The sequence below is a fragment of the Stegostoma tigrinum genome, chromosome 3, assembly GCF_030684315.1.
Source record: "Stegostoma tigrinum isolate sSteTig4 chromosome 3, sSteTig4.hap1, whole genome shotgun sequence".
Taxonomy (NCBI): Eukaryota; Metazoa; Chordata; class Chondrichthyes; order Orectolobiformes; family Stegostomatidae; genus Stegostoma; species Stegostoma tigrinum.
The window spans coordinates 57,324,501-57,347,928 of NC_081356.1; the positions used below are offsets into that span (position 1 = coordinate 57,324,501).

Genomic DNA, 23,428 nt, shown 5'->3' on the forward strand with positions numbered 1-23,428 from the left:
ATATAACTGCAAGTTGTTATTGACCACAATTTTTTAAAAGTATGCATTGACACAGAACCTCTGAATCAATCACTATCATATCTTCAAAACATTCTGAAATATTCTATTCAAACTTATTGTGAATTTGGAAACAGAACCAATACAACATCCAGCAAATGAAAAACACGATAAATCTGAGCTTTGACAACATAATATTTATGATGATTACAGGGTATATTAAAATGTAAATTAATTGATAAAAATATAGCTCCTTTGAAAATAAATTAAGTAGCTTCACCCTACCATTATCAGCAATACAAAAGATGACAAGTATCTTTTGCTGATCCGATGATAACTGTAGTTCAGACAATATACTCACATTTGAGGATATTAACGGAGGTGATTACGAGTCCAATAACAATGATTAAATGTTACCTTCAAATGTGTAAACACAATATTTCACATAATTTTGGCTTGTTACTTTTATACATCATAAGGTTGATTCCAAGACTGGGAACCACCAGAGTTGCAGCAACCACAGATAACACAATTCAGTAAACTGTTCACCCGCAGATAGTGATTTTCAATTCATTTGAACTACCAGACTATAAATCATGATGCAGGATTTCCTGACCAATCTCACACCTCACTGGGAGCACTGATCACGAACTGACTTTTAGGTCCATTTACTGCACTTGTTAAATATTGTATTACTGACAAAAAGTTATCACAAAAGCAGATTAAGTTCTAAAAATAACAAAGGGTGGGTTTTGGACAATTCAACTCCTATTGCACATGGACTAACAATGCAATAACAAACTCTAGCCTAACAAGGATACTCAGTGACAGCATATGGGAAGGAAGGTGGGAATAAAATCACACCAGTGCAATACTATGCTATTCTTTGGATCTTGGATCTAAGGAAGTAGTGGAGGCTATGCCTGACTTGAGAGTGCTCAAGGGGGGAGTGTTATCAATATTGAGAGAAATATATTTTGTATCCTCACAGTGACTACCTTTGCCACAACACACATCAAATCCACCTGCATATTTAAAAATAAAGTTCAACACTCATTCAAGATAAAACCCATCATGTGGAGGTGCCAGTGTTGGACTGGGTGGGCAAGGTCAGATATCACATGACACCAGGTTATAGTCCAACAGGCTTATTTGAAAACACAAGCTTTTGGACACCTGAAGGAGGAGTAAGGCTCCGAAAGCTTGTGTTTTAAGATGAAACCCAATATATAGACAATGAATCTGCTAACTGAATTAAATGAACAACAATTCATAATCCATGTATTTGTTCAATTTTCATAGCAGCATGAATGTAGAACTTCTTGTTGCTACTCACATGACTCTCATGCTGTAAAAATCAGCATTCTATTGATACTCAATCACATGTGATACGTAATTTACCATGCACTGAACCTCAGGGGACTTCTTAAAACCTTGCATTTATATAGAACCTTTAATGTGTTAGTGCCCTAAAATGCATCACAGAAGACAATAAGAGAAAATATGACACCAAGTAACATAAGGAATGACTGAATTAACCTTTTGGTCAACTCCGAAGAGATGGAAAGTGAAATAGTAATCTAAGCAGGTTTAGGCGAAGAATTCCAGGACTGAGGGTCTGGAATCTGAAGGCAAAGCCCTCAATGTTGGTGTGATTAAAATCAAGGATACTCAGAAGTCTACAAGTAGAGCACCATTGAAATCTCATGGGCTTGCTGTTTTCAAGGGGTTACAGAAATAGGGAGTTCAACAGGAAACTGGAAAGCCAGCTTGACAATTTTAAAATTGCGATATGGCTTAACCAGGAACTACCAGTGGGATGTGTTGTCAGCGTGGCTGCATTGGTCTGAAGGATCTGTTTCAATGCTGCACAGCTCTATGAGTCTATGACATTACAGGTCAGCAAATATGTTTGACGAACAGATTTGGTGCAAGTAAACTTCAGGCAACTGAGCTTTGATTATGCTACATTTACAGAAGGTAGAATATGGGAAGCCAGTGAAGAAGGACTGGAATAGTCAAATAATAGTCAAAAAGGCATGAATGAACGTTTTATTAGCAAGAGGCTCGAGGCAGGAGTAGAATCGGGCAATGTTACAGAGATGAAAACTGGCGGTTATAGTGATGTGCAGATATGTGCTCAGAAGCTTGCCAAATATAACAACAAGGTTCTGAAAAGTCCGTTTGAGCCTCAGTTATGAGGGAGATGGATGAAATTGAGTGATAGGGAACAGATTTCACAGCACATATCAATTTGCTTCCATTTTTCCAACATTTAACTGGAGGGAATTTCTGTTCATCTAGGAAAAACTGCTTGGCAATTTAGAAATAATGGAGGAAAGAGAGAAAAAGATGGTGGTTTATTTAAATTATTAAGTAGTAAATGACTGCTCTTGGAATTTATTGCACAACTTTAAGAATGTACTTTATTAGCAGAGCTTTTCATTGCCGTTCATTCCAATCAATGAGATTCATTTTTTCCCAAATAGTCTTGCTATCAGACCTTTGTGGTAGGTATCTTCTAATCAATCTGTTTAGGGATGTTATGACACACCTCTGGTGCAGGTGGGACATGAACCTGGGCTTCCTGACTCACAGGTAGGAAACCTACCAGAGCAACACAACAGCTCCAGACTGCTTCAGTACATATGCTTGCCAGTTAGATAATTTCATTTTTCATCAAATTTACAACTATTTGTGAGTTTGTAAAGTTTACTAACCACGAAGCATTTGTGTTCTATAGATATAGGACATAGTCTTACAAGGTCAGAATTCATTGCAACTTTTAGATCCAAAAAATCCTGATAAACTGTGTTTGCAAACCAAAACATAGAAAGGAACACCTCTTTCCCTCCCTCCAAAACAAGTCAAACACTTTTAGATTTTATTCATGTTGACTCCATGGTTAGCACTGCTGCCTCACAGCACCAGGGACCCAGATTCGATTCCATCCTCGGGCGACTGTCTGTGTGGAGTTTGCACATTCTCCCCATGTCTGCGTGGGTTTGCTCCGGGTCCTCCAGTTTTGGGCCTAGATGCTTCATCAGAAAAGGGGGATGAGGAGAGGTTTCAGAAATAAATAGGGAGAGGGGGAGGCAGACCGAAGATGGATAGAGGAGAAGATAGGTGGAGGGGAGGAAGGGAGGGGATAGGTCAGTCCGGGGAGGACGGACAGGTCAAGGGGGCAGGATGAGGTTAGTAGGTAGGAAATGGAGGTGCGGCTTGAGGTGGGAGGAAGGGATAGGTGACAGGAAGAACAGGTCAGGGAGGTGGGGACAAGCTGGACTGCCTTTGGGTTGCAGTGGGGTGGGGGAGGGGAGGGGAGATTTTGAAGCTTGTGTAATCCACATTGATACCATTGGGCTGCAGGGTTCCCATGGCCACCCCCTTTGTCTGTCGGAAGTGGGAGGAATCGAAAGAGAAGTTGTTGAGGGTGAAGACGAGTTCGGCTAGGCAGATGAGGGTGTTGATGGAGGTGGGCTGGTCGGGTCTGCAGGACAGGAAGAAGCGGAGAGCCTTTAGGCCATCTGCATGGAGAATGCAGGTGTATAGGGACTGGATGTCCATGGTGAAAATGAGGTGTTCGGGACTGGGGAATTGGAAGTCCTGGAGGAGGTGGATGTTCATCTGCATATCTGCCAATGTGGTATATTGCATCCGCTGTACCCGTTGTGGCTTCCTCTACATTGGGGAGACCAAGACGAGGCTTGCGGACCGCTTTGCAGAACACCTACGCTCGGTGCACAATAAACAACTGAACTTCCCAGTCGCGAACCATTTCAACTCCCTCTCCCATTCCTTAGACGACATGTCCATCCTGGGCCTCCTGCAGTGCCATGATGATGCCACCCAAAGGTTGCAGGAACACCAACTCATATTCAGCTTGGGAACCCTATTTATTTCAGAACCCTCTCCCCATCCCTGTTTTCTGATGAAGGGTCTAGGCCTGAAGCGTCAGCTTTTGTGCTCCTAAGAAGCTGCTTGGCCTGCTGTGTTCATCAAGCTCCACACTTTATTATTTCAGATTCTCCAGCACCTGCAGTTCCCATTATCTCCATTCACTTAGCACACCACTGTGATTTAACTTGACATCTTCAGCTTTGCTAACAGCCAAGCTATTGACGCTTTTAGCCCTACAGTCATCAGGGCAGATGCAAGAATACCAAATCTTAAAGGGGGAAGCAATAACATACTGCATGAGAAAAAGATGCTGACTGGTTGGCAAGTCAGCTCTGTTTGGACAAGGCGCTGCCATGGAGGATGAACCAGGAAGTTATTGTTTGCATTCTTTTGCTTAATTTTTAAAAAAAGGTACAATGCTAAACAGTTCCTTTTTCCAGCACAGGACAGGTCCCCCAAAGAAGTAAGCCTGTCTGATAAATTGGTTGTTAATGTAATTCTTAGCACAATCGGGACTCCTCAGCAAATGCCGCACTCCTGTGAAGTCTCATTTACTGTTCAATATTATTTACTGAGATTCGCAGACACTTGATGGCTGAGTATAGTCAGCACTTTCCAATTGTGAACAGCTGAAGGGACAAGCTATTTGATAACAATCTACCAGCCATTGTGCATAGAATCACTACAGGGCAGACAGAGGCCATTCAACCTATCAAGTCTACACCAACCCTCCGAAGACAGAATCCAAAACACTGCTCTGCCCTAACCTCGCAACCCCACGTCAAAACATGGCTAATCAATGTAGCCTGCACATCTCTAAACACTACAAAGCAATTTAGCACAGCCAATTCACCTAACCTGCACATCTTTGGACTGTGGGAAGTAGCCAGAACACTCAGTGGAAACCCAAAAGACATGGGGATAACGTGCAAATTCCACACAGATATCTACATGTCTTTCAATATTTATTGGTTCTATACCAGTAGCTACCATGTACATATCAATCATGTTCCCATTTATTTACATTCTTTCAAGACTGAACAGCCTAAACTTTTCAATCTTTTTGCATAATTCAGTCCACTGGTCCAGGAATTAGCACCGTGGTCCTTCTGTGCACTGCCTCTGCGGTTTCAGTGTCTTATTCATTTTTTGGAACCAACACTAAATCGAGTCCTCATGCTAAAGGCTGGTCAAGAGACTGCAATATAATTCAGTTCCCTAATTACTTTGTTTAATGCCACTCATCTGCAGATATTGTCAAATTATCACAAAAAGTTCACAATCAATCTGACTAATCACCATCGCTAGAAAATGCATTGTGCTAATACTAGGTGAAAATAATATGACGTTTAATCATCAAGGAGCTCTGTGTTCAAACAACCTTCATTGCCTAGACTTACAAAATTAGAAAAGTCATAGAAAAATAGAAAATAGGAGCAGGAGGAGGCCATTCAGCCTTTCAAGCTTGCTCTGCCATTCTTCATGATCATGGTTGATCGTCCAAATCAACAGCCTAATCCTGCTAACTCCCCATAACCTTTGATCCCATTTGCCCGAGTGCTATGTCTAGTTCCCTTTTGAATACATTCAATGTTTTGGCATCAACTATTTCCTGAGGTAATGAATTCCAAAGGCTCACCACTCTTTAGGTGAAGAAATGTCTCCTCCCTCCATCCTAAATCATCCATCCCAAATCGTCATACTATGATCCCCAGTTTTGGACACACCTACCATTGGGAACATCCTCCCTGCATCTTTCCGATCCAGTCCTGTTAGAATTTTATAAGACTTAATGAAATTCTCCCTCATTCGTCTGAACTCTAGCAAAACCAATCCCAACCTAGTCAATCTCTCTTCACACATCAGACCTGCCATCCCCAGAATCAGCCTGGTAAACCTTCATTGCACTTCCTCGAGAGCAAGAGCATCCTTCCTCAGAAAACGAGACCAAAATTGCACACAACATCCCAGCTGTGGTCTCACCAACGTCCTGCAACAACACATTCCTGCTCCTGTGCTCGAAACCTCTTGCAATGAAGGCCAACATACCATTTGCCTTCTTTATCGCCGGCTGCACCTGCATATTTACCTTCAGTGACTGGTGCACAAGGACACCCAGGTCCCATTGCACACTCCCCTTTCCCAATTTACAGCCACTCAGGTAATAATTTGCCTTCTTGTTTTGGCTTCTGAAGTGAATAATCTCACATTTATCTAAATTATATTGCATCTGCCATTGATTTGCCCATCCATCCAACCTGTCCAGATCATGCTGAAAGATCTCTGCATCCTTGTCACAGTCCACCATTCCACCAAACTTGGTATCATCTGCAAACGTGGTGATGTTACATTTTGTTCCCTTATCCAAATCGTTAATATATATTGGGAATAGCTGGAGGCCCAGCAGCGATCCCCGTGGCAACCCTATATTTACTGCCTGTCAATTTGTTTCCTCTCTGCAAACCAGTTGCCTATCCATCTCAACACACTTGCCCCAATCTGCTTTAGTCTTGCACTTTAATCTCTTATGTGGGACTTTGTCAAATGCTTTCTGAAAGCCCAAATATACTGCATGACTGGCTTCCCCTTGTCAATTCTACCGGTTACATCTTCATAGAATTCCAACAGATTTGTCAAGCATGACTTCCCCTTCATAAATCCATGCTGACTCTGTCTGATCCTGCCACTGCTTTTTAAATGCTCTGCTATAAAATCCTTGACAACGGATTTGAGAAACTTCCCCACTATAGATGTCGGTCCATAATTCCTTGTTTTCTCTCTACCTCCCTTTTTGCATTTTGGAGTGACGTTAGCCACTCTCCAATCCACAGGACCTGTTCTAGAATCTATAGAAAACTAGAAGATAATCACCAATGCATCCATTATTTCTAGAGCTACTTCCTTAAGTACTCTGGCATGTAGATTATCAGGTCCTCCGGATTTATTGGCCTTCAATCCCAACAATTTTCGCAGCACCATTTCACTACTTTTGTTGATCTCCCTCAACTCTTCCCTCTCACTAATTCTTGAATCCTCCAACAATTCTGATATCTAATTTTTGTCCTCTTTTGTGAAGACAGGACCAAAGTATGTATTCAATTACTCAGCCATTCTTTCGTCCCTGTTACACATTCTCCCTTGAATGCTATCACTCATTTCCTTTGTGAGCTATGGGTTGGCCCTCTTACCCAGTCTGCTTCTGTGACAGACAGGAATAAACAGTTGTTGCAGTTCCCCCATGCATTCCTTGAACGCTTGTCATTGAGAATCCACTGTAATCCCTTTAGGTAGCTATCCCCAGTTTATCATGGCCAACTAACCCCTCATATCCTCATAGTTTCCTTTGTTAAGGTTCATCACCCTAATCTCCCAATCAACAATCACACTCTCCATCTTGATAAAAACTTCTATCATGTTATGGTCACTCTCCCCCAAGGGGTCTCACACAACTAGACTGGCAATGATTCTCCGGTCATTACACAGCACCCAGTCTAAGATGGCCTGCTCTCGAGTTGGTTCCTCCATAGTCAAGAAGACCACCTACATACACTCCAGGAATTCCTCTTTTTACGGCATTGTGGCTAATTTGATTTGCCTAATGTATGTGCACGTTAAAATTGCCCATGATCACCGATATTCCTTTATCACGTGCATCTCTAATTTCCTGTTTAATGCCATTCTTGTCATTACCACTGCAGTTTGGGGTCTATATACGACACCTACTAATGTTTTTTGCCCCTTGGTATTTCTCAACTATACCCATACAGAGTCTACATTGTCAGTGCTCATATCCTTTCTCACTATTGAGTTAATTTCCTCTTTAACCAGCACCTGCCACCTTTTCCTTTTTGCCTGTCCTTCCTAAATACTGAATACCCTGGGACATTCAGATCCTATTCCTGGTCACCATGCAGCCATGTCTCCGTAATCCCCATTATATTGTACCTGTTTACATCTATCTGTGCGATTAGTTCATCCAACTTATTGCAGATGTTCCATGCATCTGGGAGAAATACAACAAAAACTGTTGGTACCTATGAAATCATATCCAAGGATGAGAGAAAAAAAATAGAATAATTGGTGTAAAATACTGCTTTTTTGCCTTTAATTCATTTCTTTAATGAACAAGGGAGCTTTAGTGGTGCGTGGTAATGTTAGCGTCCAACCCGCAGGATCAGGATATCGGTGTTCAATCCCAACTGTCTCCTACATGCACAACTAAATCTTTGAACCGGTTAATAAGAAAACATGGAATTGCTATTATCTATTAGCAGAAATACCATGGCACCACAGTATAAACAGCACTGTAACGAACAGGCTTTCCACACAATATACAAGCTACAATCTACAGACAACAGTTGTCCGTAATAGAACTAACTACATGGATTGTCTCTCCCATATGGCTGTAATGTGTTCTCCTTAACTGTAAGCACCAAGAAAATCATGATCATGATCATGATACAAGGCGTCACACACCTCCACCTCTGATCACACTTAATAACACTTGAAGAGGTTACCGAAGTCTGCTATTTTGGTTCCGTGATGATCATCTGTCTCTTAATGCAGAGCTTGCCATGCAAATAGAAAAAAATGTCGACCATCTTTCACCAACTCTCAAAATTTGCATGGAATTAAATCAAGCCAACTCTTCAAACAAACATGTGGGTGTACTGGGTTTACAGCACCTTGCTGCAGGACTGTGGAACAAGAACGACTTACAGCTATCAAGCAAAGAAGCTCAACAAGATCTATCTTCACTGCTAGCAGCGTGATCTGTCTATATCATGAAGCGACAAAATCACAAATGTGGCCACCCACTAAAAGACAAATTTCTCATGTCTGTTGTTATTCACTAAAAAGAGCTGTAAAGTTGTCAAAGAAGGCAGAAACAGTATCTGCATCATCAGGAAATCAGAGCAAATTTACCAGTAAGATGTTAAAATCTCGGCTTTAAGAATGCTTGAAATGAATATTCTAAATATCAAATCACACATTTGGAAGACACTAGTTAATAACAGAGCAAACTGGAAATGTCATCTGTCAGATGACATGCATCTCCATGGGATCAATGGCTGCAGTAAGTTGGCTACAGTCATGACCAACTGATGACCACTTCAAATGCAGCACTTGTAGCAGGAACTACCTCTGGTTTGATTTGTCTCTACAGTCATGCGCAACAGTTCAGCACATGAAGCTAGCCCATCCCCAACTGATTTGTTTTGCTGCATGAAGGGATCAAGAATAAATTGGCACAGGTTTAGGAACTGTCAAAAATAGTAATCGCAACGTGAGGGTTATTTTTAAATTCTGCCTTTGGCCATAATCTGGAAACTAATGCAAGACAGTGTGGTACAGACAGGATCAATCAAGGCATTCAATTATAAATTGAATTGTTATACAGAAACAAAGTTGTTGCAGCAGCAGCATTGGGGAAAAGACTGAGCAGTGGCATACATGAATTGCTCCTGCAGAGGTTCAACCTGGATCCACCATTCTGTGAAACGGAAAGATGTCACCAACTTGGTCCAAGAGACAAACTGCCTAAATATTTTCCATTACATCAATTTCAAGTTTGCAAACTGAGTCAAAAAAAGAATTGATTTTATCAAGTTGAGCAGTAAGCTAATAAAAAAAAACTGAAAAATGATTGAATAATAATGAGAATTGCATTTTCAACTCCTGTTATATTTGGCACTGTTCCCACTTCAAGCACAATTTTTCACCGATCCATCTCCAATACTTTGAAAACAAGAATTAGTACTTAAACAAAATAACCCCTATATTTCAGAAGCAAGCTCAGGGTGCTTCTAAGTATCTTCTACATACTTACTTCTTTGAATTTCATCTCATACTTCTGGCTCCGTTTTCTCTTACGGGAGTCTTGGTCTTTTTTATTGATCTTGATCCATTTTGTGACCTAGAGTTAATGATAATTCCAATTAAAGAAAATGATGCATTTTATTGGCATCAAGGCAATATGTTCTTCAAATTTCCCGCCAGTCTAAACATTTCTAACCGGAAATAATTTAAAGACAATGTTGAATAGATTTAATCCATCAGTGTAGATTGGCTGCATGTCAAGTTTGTTTTTTTCCCTTGTTAAACATCTTCCAAATTAATTAGTATATTCTTAAAAGAAAAACAGAAGACAAAACATAATGTTTGAGATGCATGAAAATAGCTTGCCAAACTTCCAAGTTATCATTTACAACCACTTATTAAACAATAATGTCCTCACCTCACTCTGCACTTCACAGACCAGTCGGTTCTCTGTCCACTTCAGTGTTTCATCCAAAAGAGGCTAAAGGGAGAAAGGAAATTGGAAATTCCATATTTTCAAATCTCAGGGAATAAGAACTTTAGCTTACTTTTTAGTTATAATTAAATCCACTACTGATTTTGCTTTTGATTTGAATTTTACCTCCAGACCATAAGGAGTTACACCAGCAGAGTCCAGTTTGTAACAACACCATAACCTTGCTTTGTCCATCTTTGTTGGTCTTAAGTCTGCTGCTTACCTCCCCTTTCCATCCAACCCATATCCAATACCACTCTCCTCCAAGCCTGAACCCACCACCCCCTACTCCAGACCCACTCATTTCACAATTCAACTAGTACTGCTTTCCTCCAACCTACATCCACCAGATCTATCGCCCCCAAGCCTACGCCCTCCACTCTCTCTGCAGCTCATGCTTCCATTCCTCCAGCCCAAGTCCTTATCCACTAAAAAGTACCGTGAAAACAACTTGCGACGCCTCCTCGCGGAATAGTTGGAAGTTTATGACAGTAGCAAGAATGAAAGATTCACAAAGTCTCTCTCTATCCCTGCCGCATTAATAAAAGTGCACACCGTCGCTTCCTCGCGAACACTGTGCAGCTGGCGGCGTGTCCCTTCAACACGGCAGGGTTGTGGGTTTGGTTAGCGCTGCACGTGGCCGCTCCGGGTGCCGCTCGCGGATGTGCCGGAGGCGCGAGCATTTTGCTCCCGCCGACACAACATTCCACCCGGAGAAAAGCCATTGGGCTCGCATGTACATTCTTCGGTGCCTGCTGAAGGCGAAGCTCCAACTAACTGCATGTACAAAAATAAAGCCAACTCGCCCGGAAGGAACAAAAAAACGTTTTGTTGTTGTTTTGGTGCGGTGCCGCCCCGTGTGTAGGTGGGCGGTGAGTGGGAGCTGGGAATGTGAAAGTGAACTTGATCCAACATTGATCACTCAGCCAGCAAAAGCTTCATTGTCCTTCGTATACCAAACATAACTGAGATCTACTGCCCCAGCTAACCGCTATCAGGCTACACAATGACAGAATACTTGTATTCATTGCTGCCAACATAGCAAGTTAATACAAATACACGAAATTCTTTGACGACTTTGCTTCAAGAAACACAATTAATCTTCAACAGAGCGTCCAAACGCGGTGTGCCCACCGAAACGTCAAAGCTATTCTACTCAGTTTAACATTTCAGTTTTGATTTAAATTAAATATATACATTTCGCTCAGATTACACACTTCACTGTGAAATTACATAAACTTGCAGTCAAAATAATCAGCCTATCGCCTGCGGTAATCTTTTTTGACGAAATATGGTAATTGTTATTGAAATTTCTTCAATAGGAACACGTTTCTTAACAATGGAGAAAATTGCATCCGGTTTACTGTACAAGATTTTTTTTTCTAACGAAAGCAGCTTGTACTTATATTGGGTGTTTAATGTATCGGAACAGAGCCCAAGCGACATACAGCATGTTATCAAACGAAATGCAAACAAGGATATTAGCACGGTCGACCAAAAATCTAGTCAAAGGTTTCAGAAGCTTCGTAAAGGAGACAAAACTAGAGACAAAAATGACAAGTTTAAAGAGTAAATTTCAGAACTTGGCAAATGAAAGCACTGAAGCCAACAATACTATGAAATTGGCACTTGTACGAAACAGCCCAACTATTTTGAATAATTGCAATCAGATTGATGTTAACGGACTTTGCAACACTGTTTCATTCATTTTGCGTGTACCATATTGTACTATCCAGATATTTGAAACCATCTCTACCCGAATATTCCTTCCTAACCTGTGAGCCATTAGAATTAGACCTGCACAAGTGGCGTTCTTGGACAACCATAGGACCTTGAAAACTTCACTAATAATGTATTTTTCTCAAGTGTTACTGTCAGGAATCACAGACTACCTGAATGTCCAGCTTCACAGTACAGGAGCTCCTGATTGGAATTAAAGAGCTGACAAGAAAGACCCAGAAAGAGAAGAAATCATAGTTTTGGACAACCACATTTTCATGCTTTGCTGGGTGAAAGCTAGGATTCATTAACCATAGTTCTGTGCCCATTTTAAATGTGATAGCAAGGAAGCAGCAGGAGCTTCACATACATCTCGGTCGTTATCTGGTAAATATTGCAGCCCCAGAGGCACCATACCATAACCATCAAAGATGAGAAGTAGGATGAAACACAGCAGGCCAAGCAGCATCTCAGGAGCACAAAAACTGATGCTTCGGGCCGAGACCCTTCATCAGATAGGGGGATGGGGAGAGGGATCTGGAATAAATAGGGACAGAGGGGCAGGCAGACCGAAGATGGAGAGAAAAGAAGATAGGTGAAGAGGAGAGTATAGGTGGGGAGGTAGGGAGGTGATAGGTCAGTCCAGGGAAGATGGATAGGTCAAGGAGGCGGGATGAGGTTAGTAGGTAGGAAATGGAGGTGTGGCTTGAGGTGGGAGGAATGGATGGGTGAGCGGAAGAACAGGTAGTGGGGGGCGGAGATAGGCTGGGCTGGTTCTGGGATGCAGTGGGGGAAGGGGAGATTTTGAAGGTTGTGAAGTCCACATTGATACCATTGGCCTGCAGGGTTCCCAAGCGGAATATGAGTTGCTGTTCCTGCAATCTTCAGGTGGCATCATTGTGGCACTGCAGGAGACCCATGATGGACATGTCGTCTAAGGAATGGGAGGGGGAGTTAAAATGGTTCGCGACTGGGAGGTGCAGTTGTTTATTGCAAACCGAGCGGAGGTGTTCTGCAAAGCGGTCCCCAAGCCTCCGCTTGGTTTCCCCAATGTACAGGAAGCCATACCGGGTACAATGGATACAGTATACCACAGTGGCAGATGTGCAGGTGAACATCTGCTTAATATGGAAAGTCATCCTGGGGCCTGCGATGGGGGTGAGGGAGGTGGTGTGGGGGCAAGTGCAGCACTTCCTGCGGTTGCAGGGGAAGGTGCCGGGTGTGGTGGGGTTGGAGGGGAGTGTGGAGCAGACAAGGGAGTCACAGAGAGAGTGGTCTCTCCGGAAGGCAGACAAGGGTGGGCATGGAAAAATGTTTTGGGTGGTGGGGTCAGATTGTAGATGGCAGAAGTGTCGGAGAATGATGCGTTGTATCCGGAGGTTGGTGGGGTGGTATGTGAGAACGAGGGGGATTCTTTTGGGCGGCTATGGTGGGGGCGGGGTGTGAGGGATGTGTTGCAGGAAATGCAGGAGACGTGGTCAAGGAAGTTCTCGATCACTGTGGGGGGAAAGTTGTGGTCCTTGAAGAACGTGGACATCTGGATGTGCAGGAGTGGAATGCCTCATCCTGGGAGCAGATGCAGCAGAGGCGGAGGAATTGGGAATAGGGGATGGAGGTTTTGCGGGAAGAGGTGTATACTAGGTAGCTGTGGGAGTCAGTGGGCTTGAAATGGACATCAGTTTCTAGCTGGTTCCTGAGATGGAGACTGAGAGGTCCAGGAAGGTGAGGGATGTCCCACAAACACACTCTCTCTCTCTCTCTCTCTCACACACACACACACACACACAAACAGTCCCAAACACACACACAAACAGTTCCCCTCCCGCCACACACACAAACAGTCCCACACACACATACAAACAGTTCCACCCCACCCACACACACACAAACAGTTCCCTCTCTCACACACACACACACACAAACACACACTAACAAACTGATCCCCCCCCCACACAAACAGTCCCAAACACACACACAGTCACACACACACACACACACACACACACACACACACACACACAGTTCCCACCCCCACACACACAAACAGTCCCACACAGACACACACACAGTGCCACACACCCAAACACACAGTCCAACACAGACACACACCCACACACACACAGTCCCACACAGACACACACAAAGTGTTCCATCTCTCTCACACACACACACACAAACAAATTGTTTCCCCACCACAGACACACACAGTCCCACACACACACACAAACAGTTCTCCCCACACACACACAAACAGTTTCCCCCCCCACACACACACACAAACAGACACACACACACACACAGTTCCCCCCCACACACACACAAACAGTTCCCCCCCCCACACACACACACACACACACACACACACACACAAACAGACCCACACAGACACAAAGTCCCACACACACACACATATAAACAGTCCCACACAGACACACACAAACAGTCACACACACACAGACACACAAACTGTTCCTTCCCACCCACACACACACAAACAGTTCCCCCTCACACTCATACACACACACAAACAAACTGTTTCCGCCCCCCAACACACACACACACACAAACAGTTCTCCCCACACACAGGCCCACACACACACACAAACAGTTCCCCCACACACACACACACAAACAGTTCCCCCCCCCACACACACACACACACAAACAGACCCACACAGACACACACAAACAGTCCCACACACACACATATAAACAGTCCCACACAGACACACACAAACAGTCACACACACACAGACACACAAACTGTTCCTTCCCACCCACACACACACAAACAGTTCCCCCTCACACTCATACACACACACAAACAAACTGTTTCCGCCCCCCAACACACACACACACACAAACAGTTCTCCCCACACACAGGCCCACACACACACACAAACAGTTCCCCCACACACACACACACAAACAGTTCCCCCCCCACACACACACACACACACAAACAGACCCACACAGACACACACAAACAGTCCCACACACACACATATAAACAGTCCCACACAGACACACACAAACAGTCACACACACACAGACACACAAACTGTTCCTTCCCACCCACACACACACAAACAGTTCCCCCTCACACTCATACACACACACAAACAAATTGTTTCCGCCCCCCAACACACACACACACACACAAACAGTTCTCCCCACACACAGGCCCACACACACACAAACAGTTTCCCCCCCCCACACACACACACACACACACACAAACAGTTCCCCCCACACACAGTCCCACACACACACACACACACACACACACACACACACACAAACAGTTTCCCCCCCCCCACACTCTCAAACAGTTCCCCCCCCACAGAGTCCCCCCACCTGCACACAGTCCCACACAAACAGTTCCCCCCCCGACACACACACACACAAAGAGTCACACACACACAAACAGTCCCCACACGACACACACACACACAAACAGTTCCCACACACGCGCACACACACACAAACAGTCCCACACACACACACAAACATTTCCCACCCCGCACAAACACACACAAACAGTTCCCCCCCCACACACACACATAAACAGTCCCACACACACACACACAAACTGTTCCCCCCACCCACGCACACAGTCTCACACACACACACACAAACTGTTTCCCCCACACACACACACACACAAACAGTACCCCCCCACCCACATAAACAGTTCCCCCCTCAACACACACACACATAAACAGTTCCCACACAGACACACACAAGGGCGGCACGGTGGCTCAGTGGTTAGCACTGCAGCCTCACAGCGCCAGGGACCCAGGTTCGATTCCAGCCTCGGGTAACTGCCTGTGTGGAGTTTGCACATTCTCCCTGTGTCTGCGTGGGTTTCCTCCGGGTGCTCCGGTTTCCTCCCACAGTCCAAAGATGTGCAGCCTAGGTGGATCGGCCATGCTAAATTTCCCTTAGTGTTCAGGGGTGTGTGGGTTATAGGGGGTCTGGGTGGGATGCTCCAAGGGGCGGTGTGGACTTGTTGGGCTGAAGGGCCTGTTCCACACTGTAGGGAATTTAATCTATATAAACAGTCCCACACACACACACACACACAGAGTCCCACACAGACACACACAAACAGTCACACACACACACAAACTGTTCCCTCCCACCCACACACACAAACAGTTCCCTCTCTCTCTCTCACACACACACTTTCCGCCCCCCAACACACACACACACACACACACACACACACACACACAAACAGTTCTCCCCACACACAGGCCCACACACACACATAGTCACACACACACAAACTGTTCCCTCCCACCCACACACACACACACACACAAACAGTTCCCTCTCTCACACACACACACGCAAACAGTTCCCTCTCACACGCATACACACACACACAAACTGTTTCTGCCCCCCAACACACACAAACACACAAGCAGTTCTCCCCACACACAGGCCCACACACACACATAAACAGTTCCCCCCCCACACACACACACAAACAGACATATAAACAGTCCCACACAGACACACACAGTCACACACACAAACTGTTCCCTCCCACCCACACACACACAAACAGTTCCCCCCACACACACACACACATAAACAGTTCCCCCCCAACACACACACACAAACAGTTTCCCCCCACACACACACACAAACAGTTCCCCCCCCACACACACACATAAACAGTCCCACACAGACACACACACACACACACACACACATATAAACAGTCCCACACACACACACACACACAGTCCCACACCGACACACACAAACAGTCACACACACACACAAACAGTTCCCTCTCACACACACACAAACAGTTCCCTCTCTCTCTCTCTCTCTCTCTCTCACTCACACACACGCACACACACACAAACTGTTTCCGCCCCCCCAACACACACACACACACACACACACACACACAAACACACAAGCAGTTCTCCCCACACACAGGCCCACACACACACACAAACAGTTCCTCCCCCCACACACACACACATACACACAAACAGTTCCCCCCACACACAGTCCCCCCACCTACACACAGTCCCACACACACAAACATCCCCCCACCACACACACACACACAAAAGTTCCCCCCACATACACACACAAACATTTCCCACCCCGCACACAAACAGTTCCCCCACACACACACATATACACAAACAGTCCCACACACACACACACAAACTGTCCCACACAGACACACACAAACAGCCCACACACACACACAAACTGTTCCCCCCACCCACACACACACAAACTGTTCCCTCTCACACACACACACACACACGCAAACAGTTCCCTCTCACACCCATACAGACACACAAACTGTTTCCGCACCCCAACACACACACAAACAGTTCTCCCCACACACAGGCCCAGCCACACACACAAACAGTCCCCCCCAACACACACACACACAAACATTTCCCATCCCGCACACACACAAACAGTTCCACACACACACACACACACACACACATAAACAGTCCCACACACGCACACACATAAACAGTCCCACACACGCACACACATAAACAGTCCCACACAGACACACACAAACAGTCCCACACATACACACACACACAAACAGTCCCACACACACACAAACAGTTCCCTCCCACCCACACACAAACAGTTCCCCCCCCACACACACACACACACACACACACACACACACACACACACAAACAGACCCACACAGACACACACAAACAGTCACACACACACAGACACACAAACTGTTCCTTCCCACCCACACACACACAAACAGTTCCCCCTCACACTCATACACACACACAAACAAACTGTTTCCGCCCTCCAACACACACACACACACAAACAGTTCTCCCCACACACAGGCCCACACACACACACAAACAGTTCCCCCACACACACACACACAAACAGTTCCCCCCCCCCCACACACACACACACACACACACACACACACAAACAGACCCACACAGACACACACAAACAGTCCCACACACACACATATAAACAGTCCCACACAGACACACACAAACAGTCACACACACACAGACACACAAACTGTTCCTTCCCACCCACACACACACAAACAGTTCCCCCTCACACTCATACACACACACAAACAAATTGTTTCCGCCCCCCAACACACACACACACACAAACAGTTCTCCCCACACACAGGCCCACACACACACAAACAGTTCCCCCCCCCACACACACAAACAGTTCCCCCCACACACAGTCCCACACACACACACACACACACACACAAACAGTTTCCCCCCCCACACTCTCAAACAGTTCCCCCCCCACAGAGTCCCCCCACCTGCACACAGTCCCACACAAACAGTTCCCCCCCGACACACACACACACAAAGAGTCACCCACACACAAACAGTCCCCACACCACACACACACACACAAACAGTTCCCACACACGCACACACACACAAACAGTCCCACACACACACACAAACATTTCCCACCCCGCACAAACACACACAAACAGTTCCCCCCCCACACACACACATAAACAGTCCCACACACACACACACAAACTGTTCCCCCCACCCACGCACACAGTCTCACACACACACACACAAACTGTTTCCCACACACACACACACACACACACACACACACACACACACACACACACACACACACAAACAGTACCCCCCCACCCACATAAACAGTTCCCCCCTCAACACACACACACATAAACAGTTCCCACACAGACACACACATATATAAACAGTCCCACACACACACACACAGAGTCCCACACAGACACACACAAACAGTCACACACACACACACAAACTGTTCCCTCCCACCCACACACACACACACACAAACAGTTCCCTCTCTCACACACACACACGCAAACAGTTCCCTCTCACACGCATACACACACACACAAACTGTTTCTGCCCCCCAACACACACAAACACACAAGCAGTTCTCCCCACACACAGGCCCACACACACACATAAACAGTTCCCCCCCCACACACACACACAAACAGACATATAAACAGTCCCACACAGACACACACAGTCACACACACAAACTGTTCCCTCCCACCCACACACACACAAACAGTTCCCCCAACACACACACACACATAAACAGTTCCCCCCCAACACACACACACAAACAGTTTCCCCCCACACACACACACAAACAGTTCCCCCCCCACACACACACATAAACAGTCCCACACAGACACACACACACACACACACACACACACACATATAAACAGTCACACACACACACACACACACACACACACACAGTCCCACACCGACACACACAAACAGTCACACACACACACAAACACACACACACACACACAAACAGTTCCCTCTCTCTCTCTCTCTCTCTCTCACTCACACACACGCACACACACACAAACTGTTTCCGCCCCCCCAACACACACACACACACACACACAAACACACAAGCAGTTCTCCCCACACACAGGCCCACACACACACACAAACAGTTCCTCCCCCCTCACACACACACATACACACAAACAGTTCCCCCCACACACAGTCCCCCCACCTACACACAGTCCCACACACACAAACATCCCCCCACCACACACACACACACACAAAAAGTTCCCCCCACATACACACACAAACATTTCCCACCCCGCACACAAACAGTTCCCCCACACACACACATATACACAAACAGTCCCACACACACACACACAAACTGTCCCACACAGACACACACAAACAGCCCACACACACACACAAACTGTTCCCCCCACCCACACACACACAAACTGTTCCCTCTCACACACACACACACACACGCAAACAGTTCCCTCTCACACCCATACAGACACACAAACTGTTTCCGCACCCCAACACACACACAAACAGTTCTCCCCACACACAGGCCCAGCCACACACACAAACAGTCCCCCCCAACACACACACACACAAACATTTCCCATCCCGCACACACACAAACAGTTCCACACACACACACACACACATAAACAGTCCCACACAGACACACACAAACAGTCCCACACAGACACACACAAACAGTCCCACACATACACACACACACAAACAGTCCCACACACACACAAACAGTCTCACACACACACACAAACTGTTCCCCGCACCCACACACATACACAAACAGTCCCACACAGACACACACAAACTGTTTACCCCCCCAACACACACAAACTGTTTCCCCTCCACACACACACAAACAGTCCCACACACACACACACACACACACACACACACACAAACAGTACCCCCACACACACACACAAACAGTACCCCCACACACACACACAGTTCCCTCCCACACACACACATACACATTAACAGTCCCACACAGACACACACAAACAGACCCACACACACACACACACACACACATATAAACAGTCACACACACACACACACACAGAGTCCCACACACACACAGTCACACACACAGTGCCACACACACACAAACTGTTCCCTCCCACCCACACACAAACAGTTCCCTCTCACACACACACATAAACAGTCCCACACAGACACACATATAAACAGTCCCACACACACACTCTCACACACACACACAGTGCCACACACACACAAACTGTTCCCTCCGCACACACACAAACAGTTCCCCCCTCCATACACACACACAAACTGTTTCCGCCCCTCCCACCCACACACAAACAGTTCCCTCTCACACACACACAAACAGTTCCCTCTCACACACACACAAACTGTTTCCGCCCCCCAACACACACACACACACACAAACAGATCCCCCCCACACACACACAAACAGTTCCCCCCCAACACACCCACAAACAGTTCCCCCCAGACACAGTCACCCCACCTACACACAGTCCCACACACACAAACAGTTCCCCCCACCACACACACACACACACAAACAGTTCCCCCCACACACAAACAGTCCCACACACCCACAAACATTTCCCACCACGGACACAGTTTCCCCACACACACACACAAACAGTCCCACACAGACACACTCACACACACACATATATAAACAGTCCCACACAGACACACACAAACAGTCCCACACAGACACACACAAACAGTCCCCCCACACACACACACACAAACTGTTCCCTCCCACCCACATACACACAAGCAGTTCCCTCTCTCTCTCTCACACACACACACACACGCAAACAGTTCCCTCTCACACTCATACACACACACACAAACAAACTGCTTCCGCCCCCCAACACACACACACACACACACACACACACACACACACACACACAAACAGTTCTCCCCACACACAGGCCCACACACACACACACACAAACAGTTCCCCCCCCCCCCCACACACACACACACACACACACACACACAAACAGTTTCCCCCCAACACACACACAAACACACAAACAGTTCCCCCCCCACACACACACAAACAGTTCCCCCCACACACACACACACAAACAGTTCCCCCCACACACAGTCCCACACACACACACACACACACACAAACAGTACCCCCCCACACACAGTCCCCCCACCTACACACAGTCCCACACACACAAACAGTTCGCCCCCCCACACACACACAAAGACTCACACACACACACAAACATTTTCCACCCCGCACACACACAAACACACACATACAATTCCCCCCCACACAAACACACAAACAGTTCCCCCCCACACACACACACACATAAACAGTTCCCCCACAACACACACGCACATAAACAGTTCCCCCCCAACACACACAAACAGTTCCCCCACACACACAAACACACAAACAGTTCCCCCCCCCACACAGTCCCCCCAACTACATACAGTCCCACACACACAAACAGTCCCCCCACCACACACACAGACAAACAGTCCCACACACACACACAAACATTTCCACCCCGCACACACACAAACAGTTCCCCCACACACACATAAACAGTCCAACACAGACACACACAAACAGTCCCACACACACACACACTGTCACACACACACACACACACACACAGTCACACACACACAAACTGTTCCCCCCACACACACACACACACAAACAGTTCCCTCTCACACACACACATACACAAACAGTCCCACACAGACACACACACACAGACTGTTCCCCCCCACACACACACACAAACAAACTGTTTCCCCCACACACACACACAAACAGTACACCCTCACACACACAAACAGTTCCCCACACACACACACACAAACATTCCCCCCACACACACACACACAAACCGTTCCCCCCCTACACACACACACACACACACAAACAGTTCCCCCCCCACACACACACATAAACAGTTCCCCCCCAACACACACAAACAGTTCCCCCCCCAGACACACACATAAACAGTCCCACACAGACACACACACACACATAAACAGTCCCACACACACACACACACACACACACACACAAACAGTCACACACACACAAACTGTTCCCTCCCACACACACACACACACACAAACAGTTCTCCCCACACACACACAAACAGTCCGCCCCCCCACACACACACACAGTCACACACACACACACACAAACTGTTCCCTCCCACCCACACACACACAAACAATTCCCTCTCTCTCTCACACACACACACACACACGCAAACAGTTCCCTCTCACACGCATACACACACACAAACTGTTTCCGCCCCCCTAACACACACACACACACAAACAGTTCTCCCCACACACAGGCCCACACACACACACATACAATTCCCACACACACACACACACACACACACACATAAACAGTTCCCCCACAACACACACGCACACAAACAGTTCCCCCCCACACACACACAAACAGTTCCCGCCCCCACACCCACATAAACAATCCCACACACACAGACACACACACACACACACAGATATAAACAGTCCCACACACACACAGTCCCACACAGACACACACACACATATAAACAGTCCCACACACACACAGTCCCACACAGACACACACACACACACACACACACACAAACTGTTCCCTCCCACACACACACAAACAGTTTTCTCTCTCTCTCTCTCTCTCTCTCTCTCTCACTCACACACACACACACACACACAAACTGTTTCCGCCCCCCAACATACACACACACAAACACACAAACAGTTCTCCCCACACACAGGCCCACACACTCACACAAACAGTTCCTCCCCCCACACACACACAATTCCCGCCCCACACACACACACACACACACACACAAACAGTTCCCCCCACACACAGTCCCCCACACACACACACACACACAGAGTCACACACAAACAGTCCCCCCACCACACACACACACACACACACATAAACAGTTCCCCCCACATACACACACAAACATTTCCCACCCCGCACACAAACAGTTCCCCCACACACACACATATACACAAACAGTCCCACACACACAAACTGTCCCACACAGACACACACACACACATAAACAGTCCCACACGGACACACACAAAC

The 23,428-nt window shown here is 46.3% G+C and overlaps 1 protein-coding gene across 8 annotated transcripts in view; it reads right to left on the bottom strand.

Annotated features, from left to right (window-relative positions):
* aopep (aminopeptidase O (putative)) overlaps positions 1–23,428 on the bottom strand; it is a 326,113-nt gene that overhangs the window by 118,361 nt on the left and 184,324 nt on the right. For all 8 annotated transcript variants that reach the window (XM_048525180.1, XM_059644617.1, XM_059644619.1 and 5 more), the window contains 2 exons: positions 10,136–10,198; positions 9,728–9,814 (listed from right to left, as the gene is read on the bottom strand). In XM_048525180.1, coding sequence (XP_048381137.1) covers positions 9,728–9,814; positions 10,136–10,198 — 150 coding nt within the window. The remainder of the gene's footprint in view (positions 1–9,727; positions 9,815–10,135; positions 10,199–23,428) is intronic.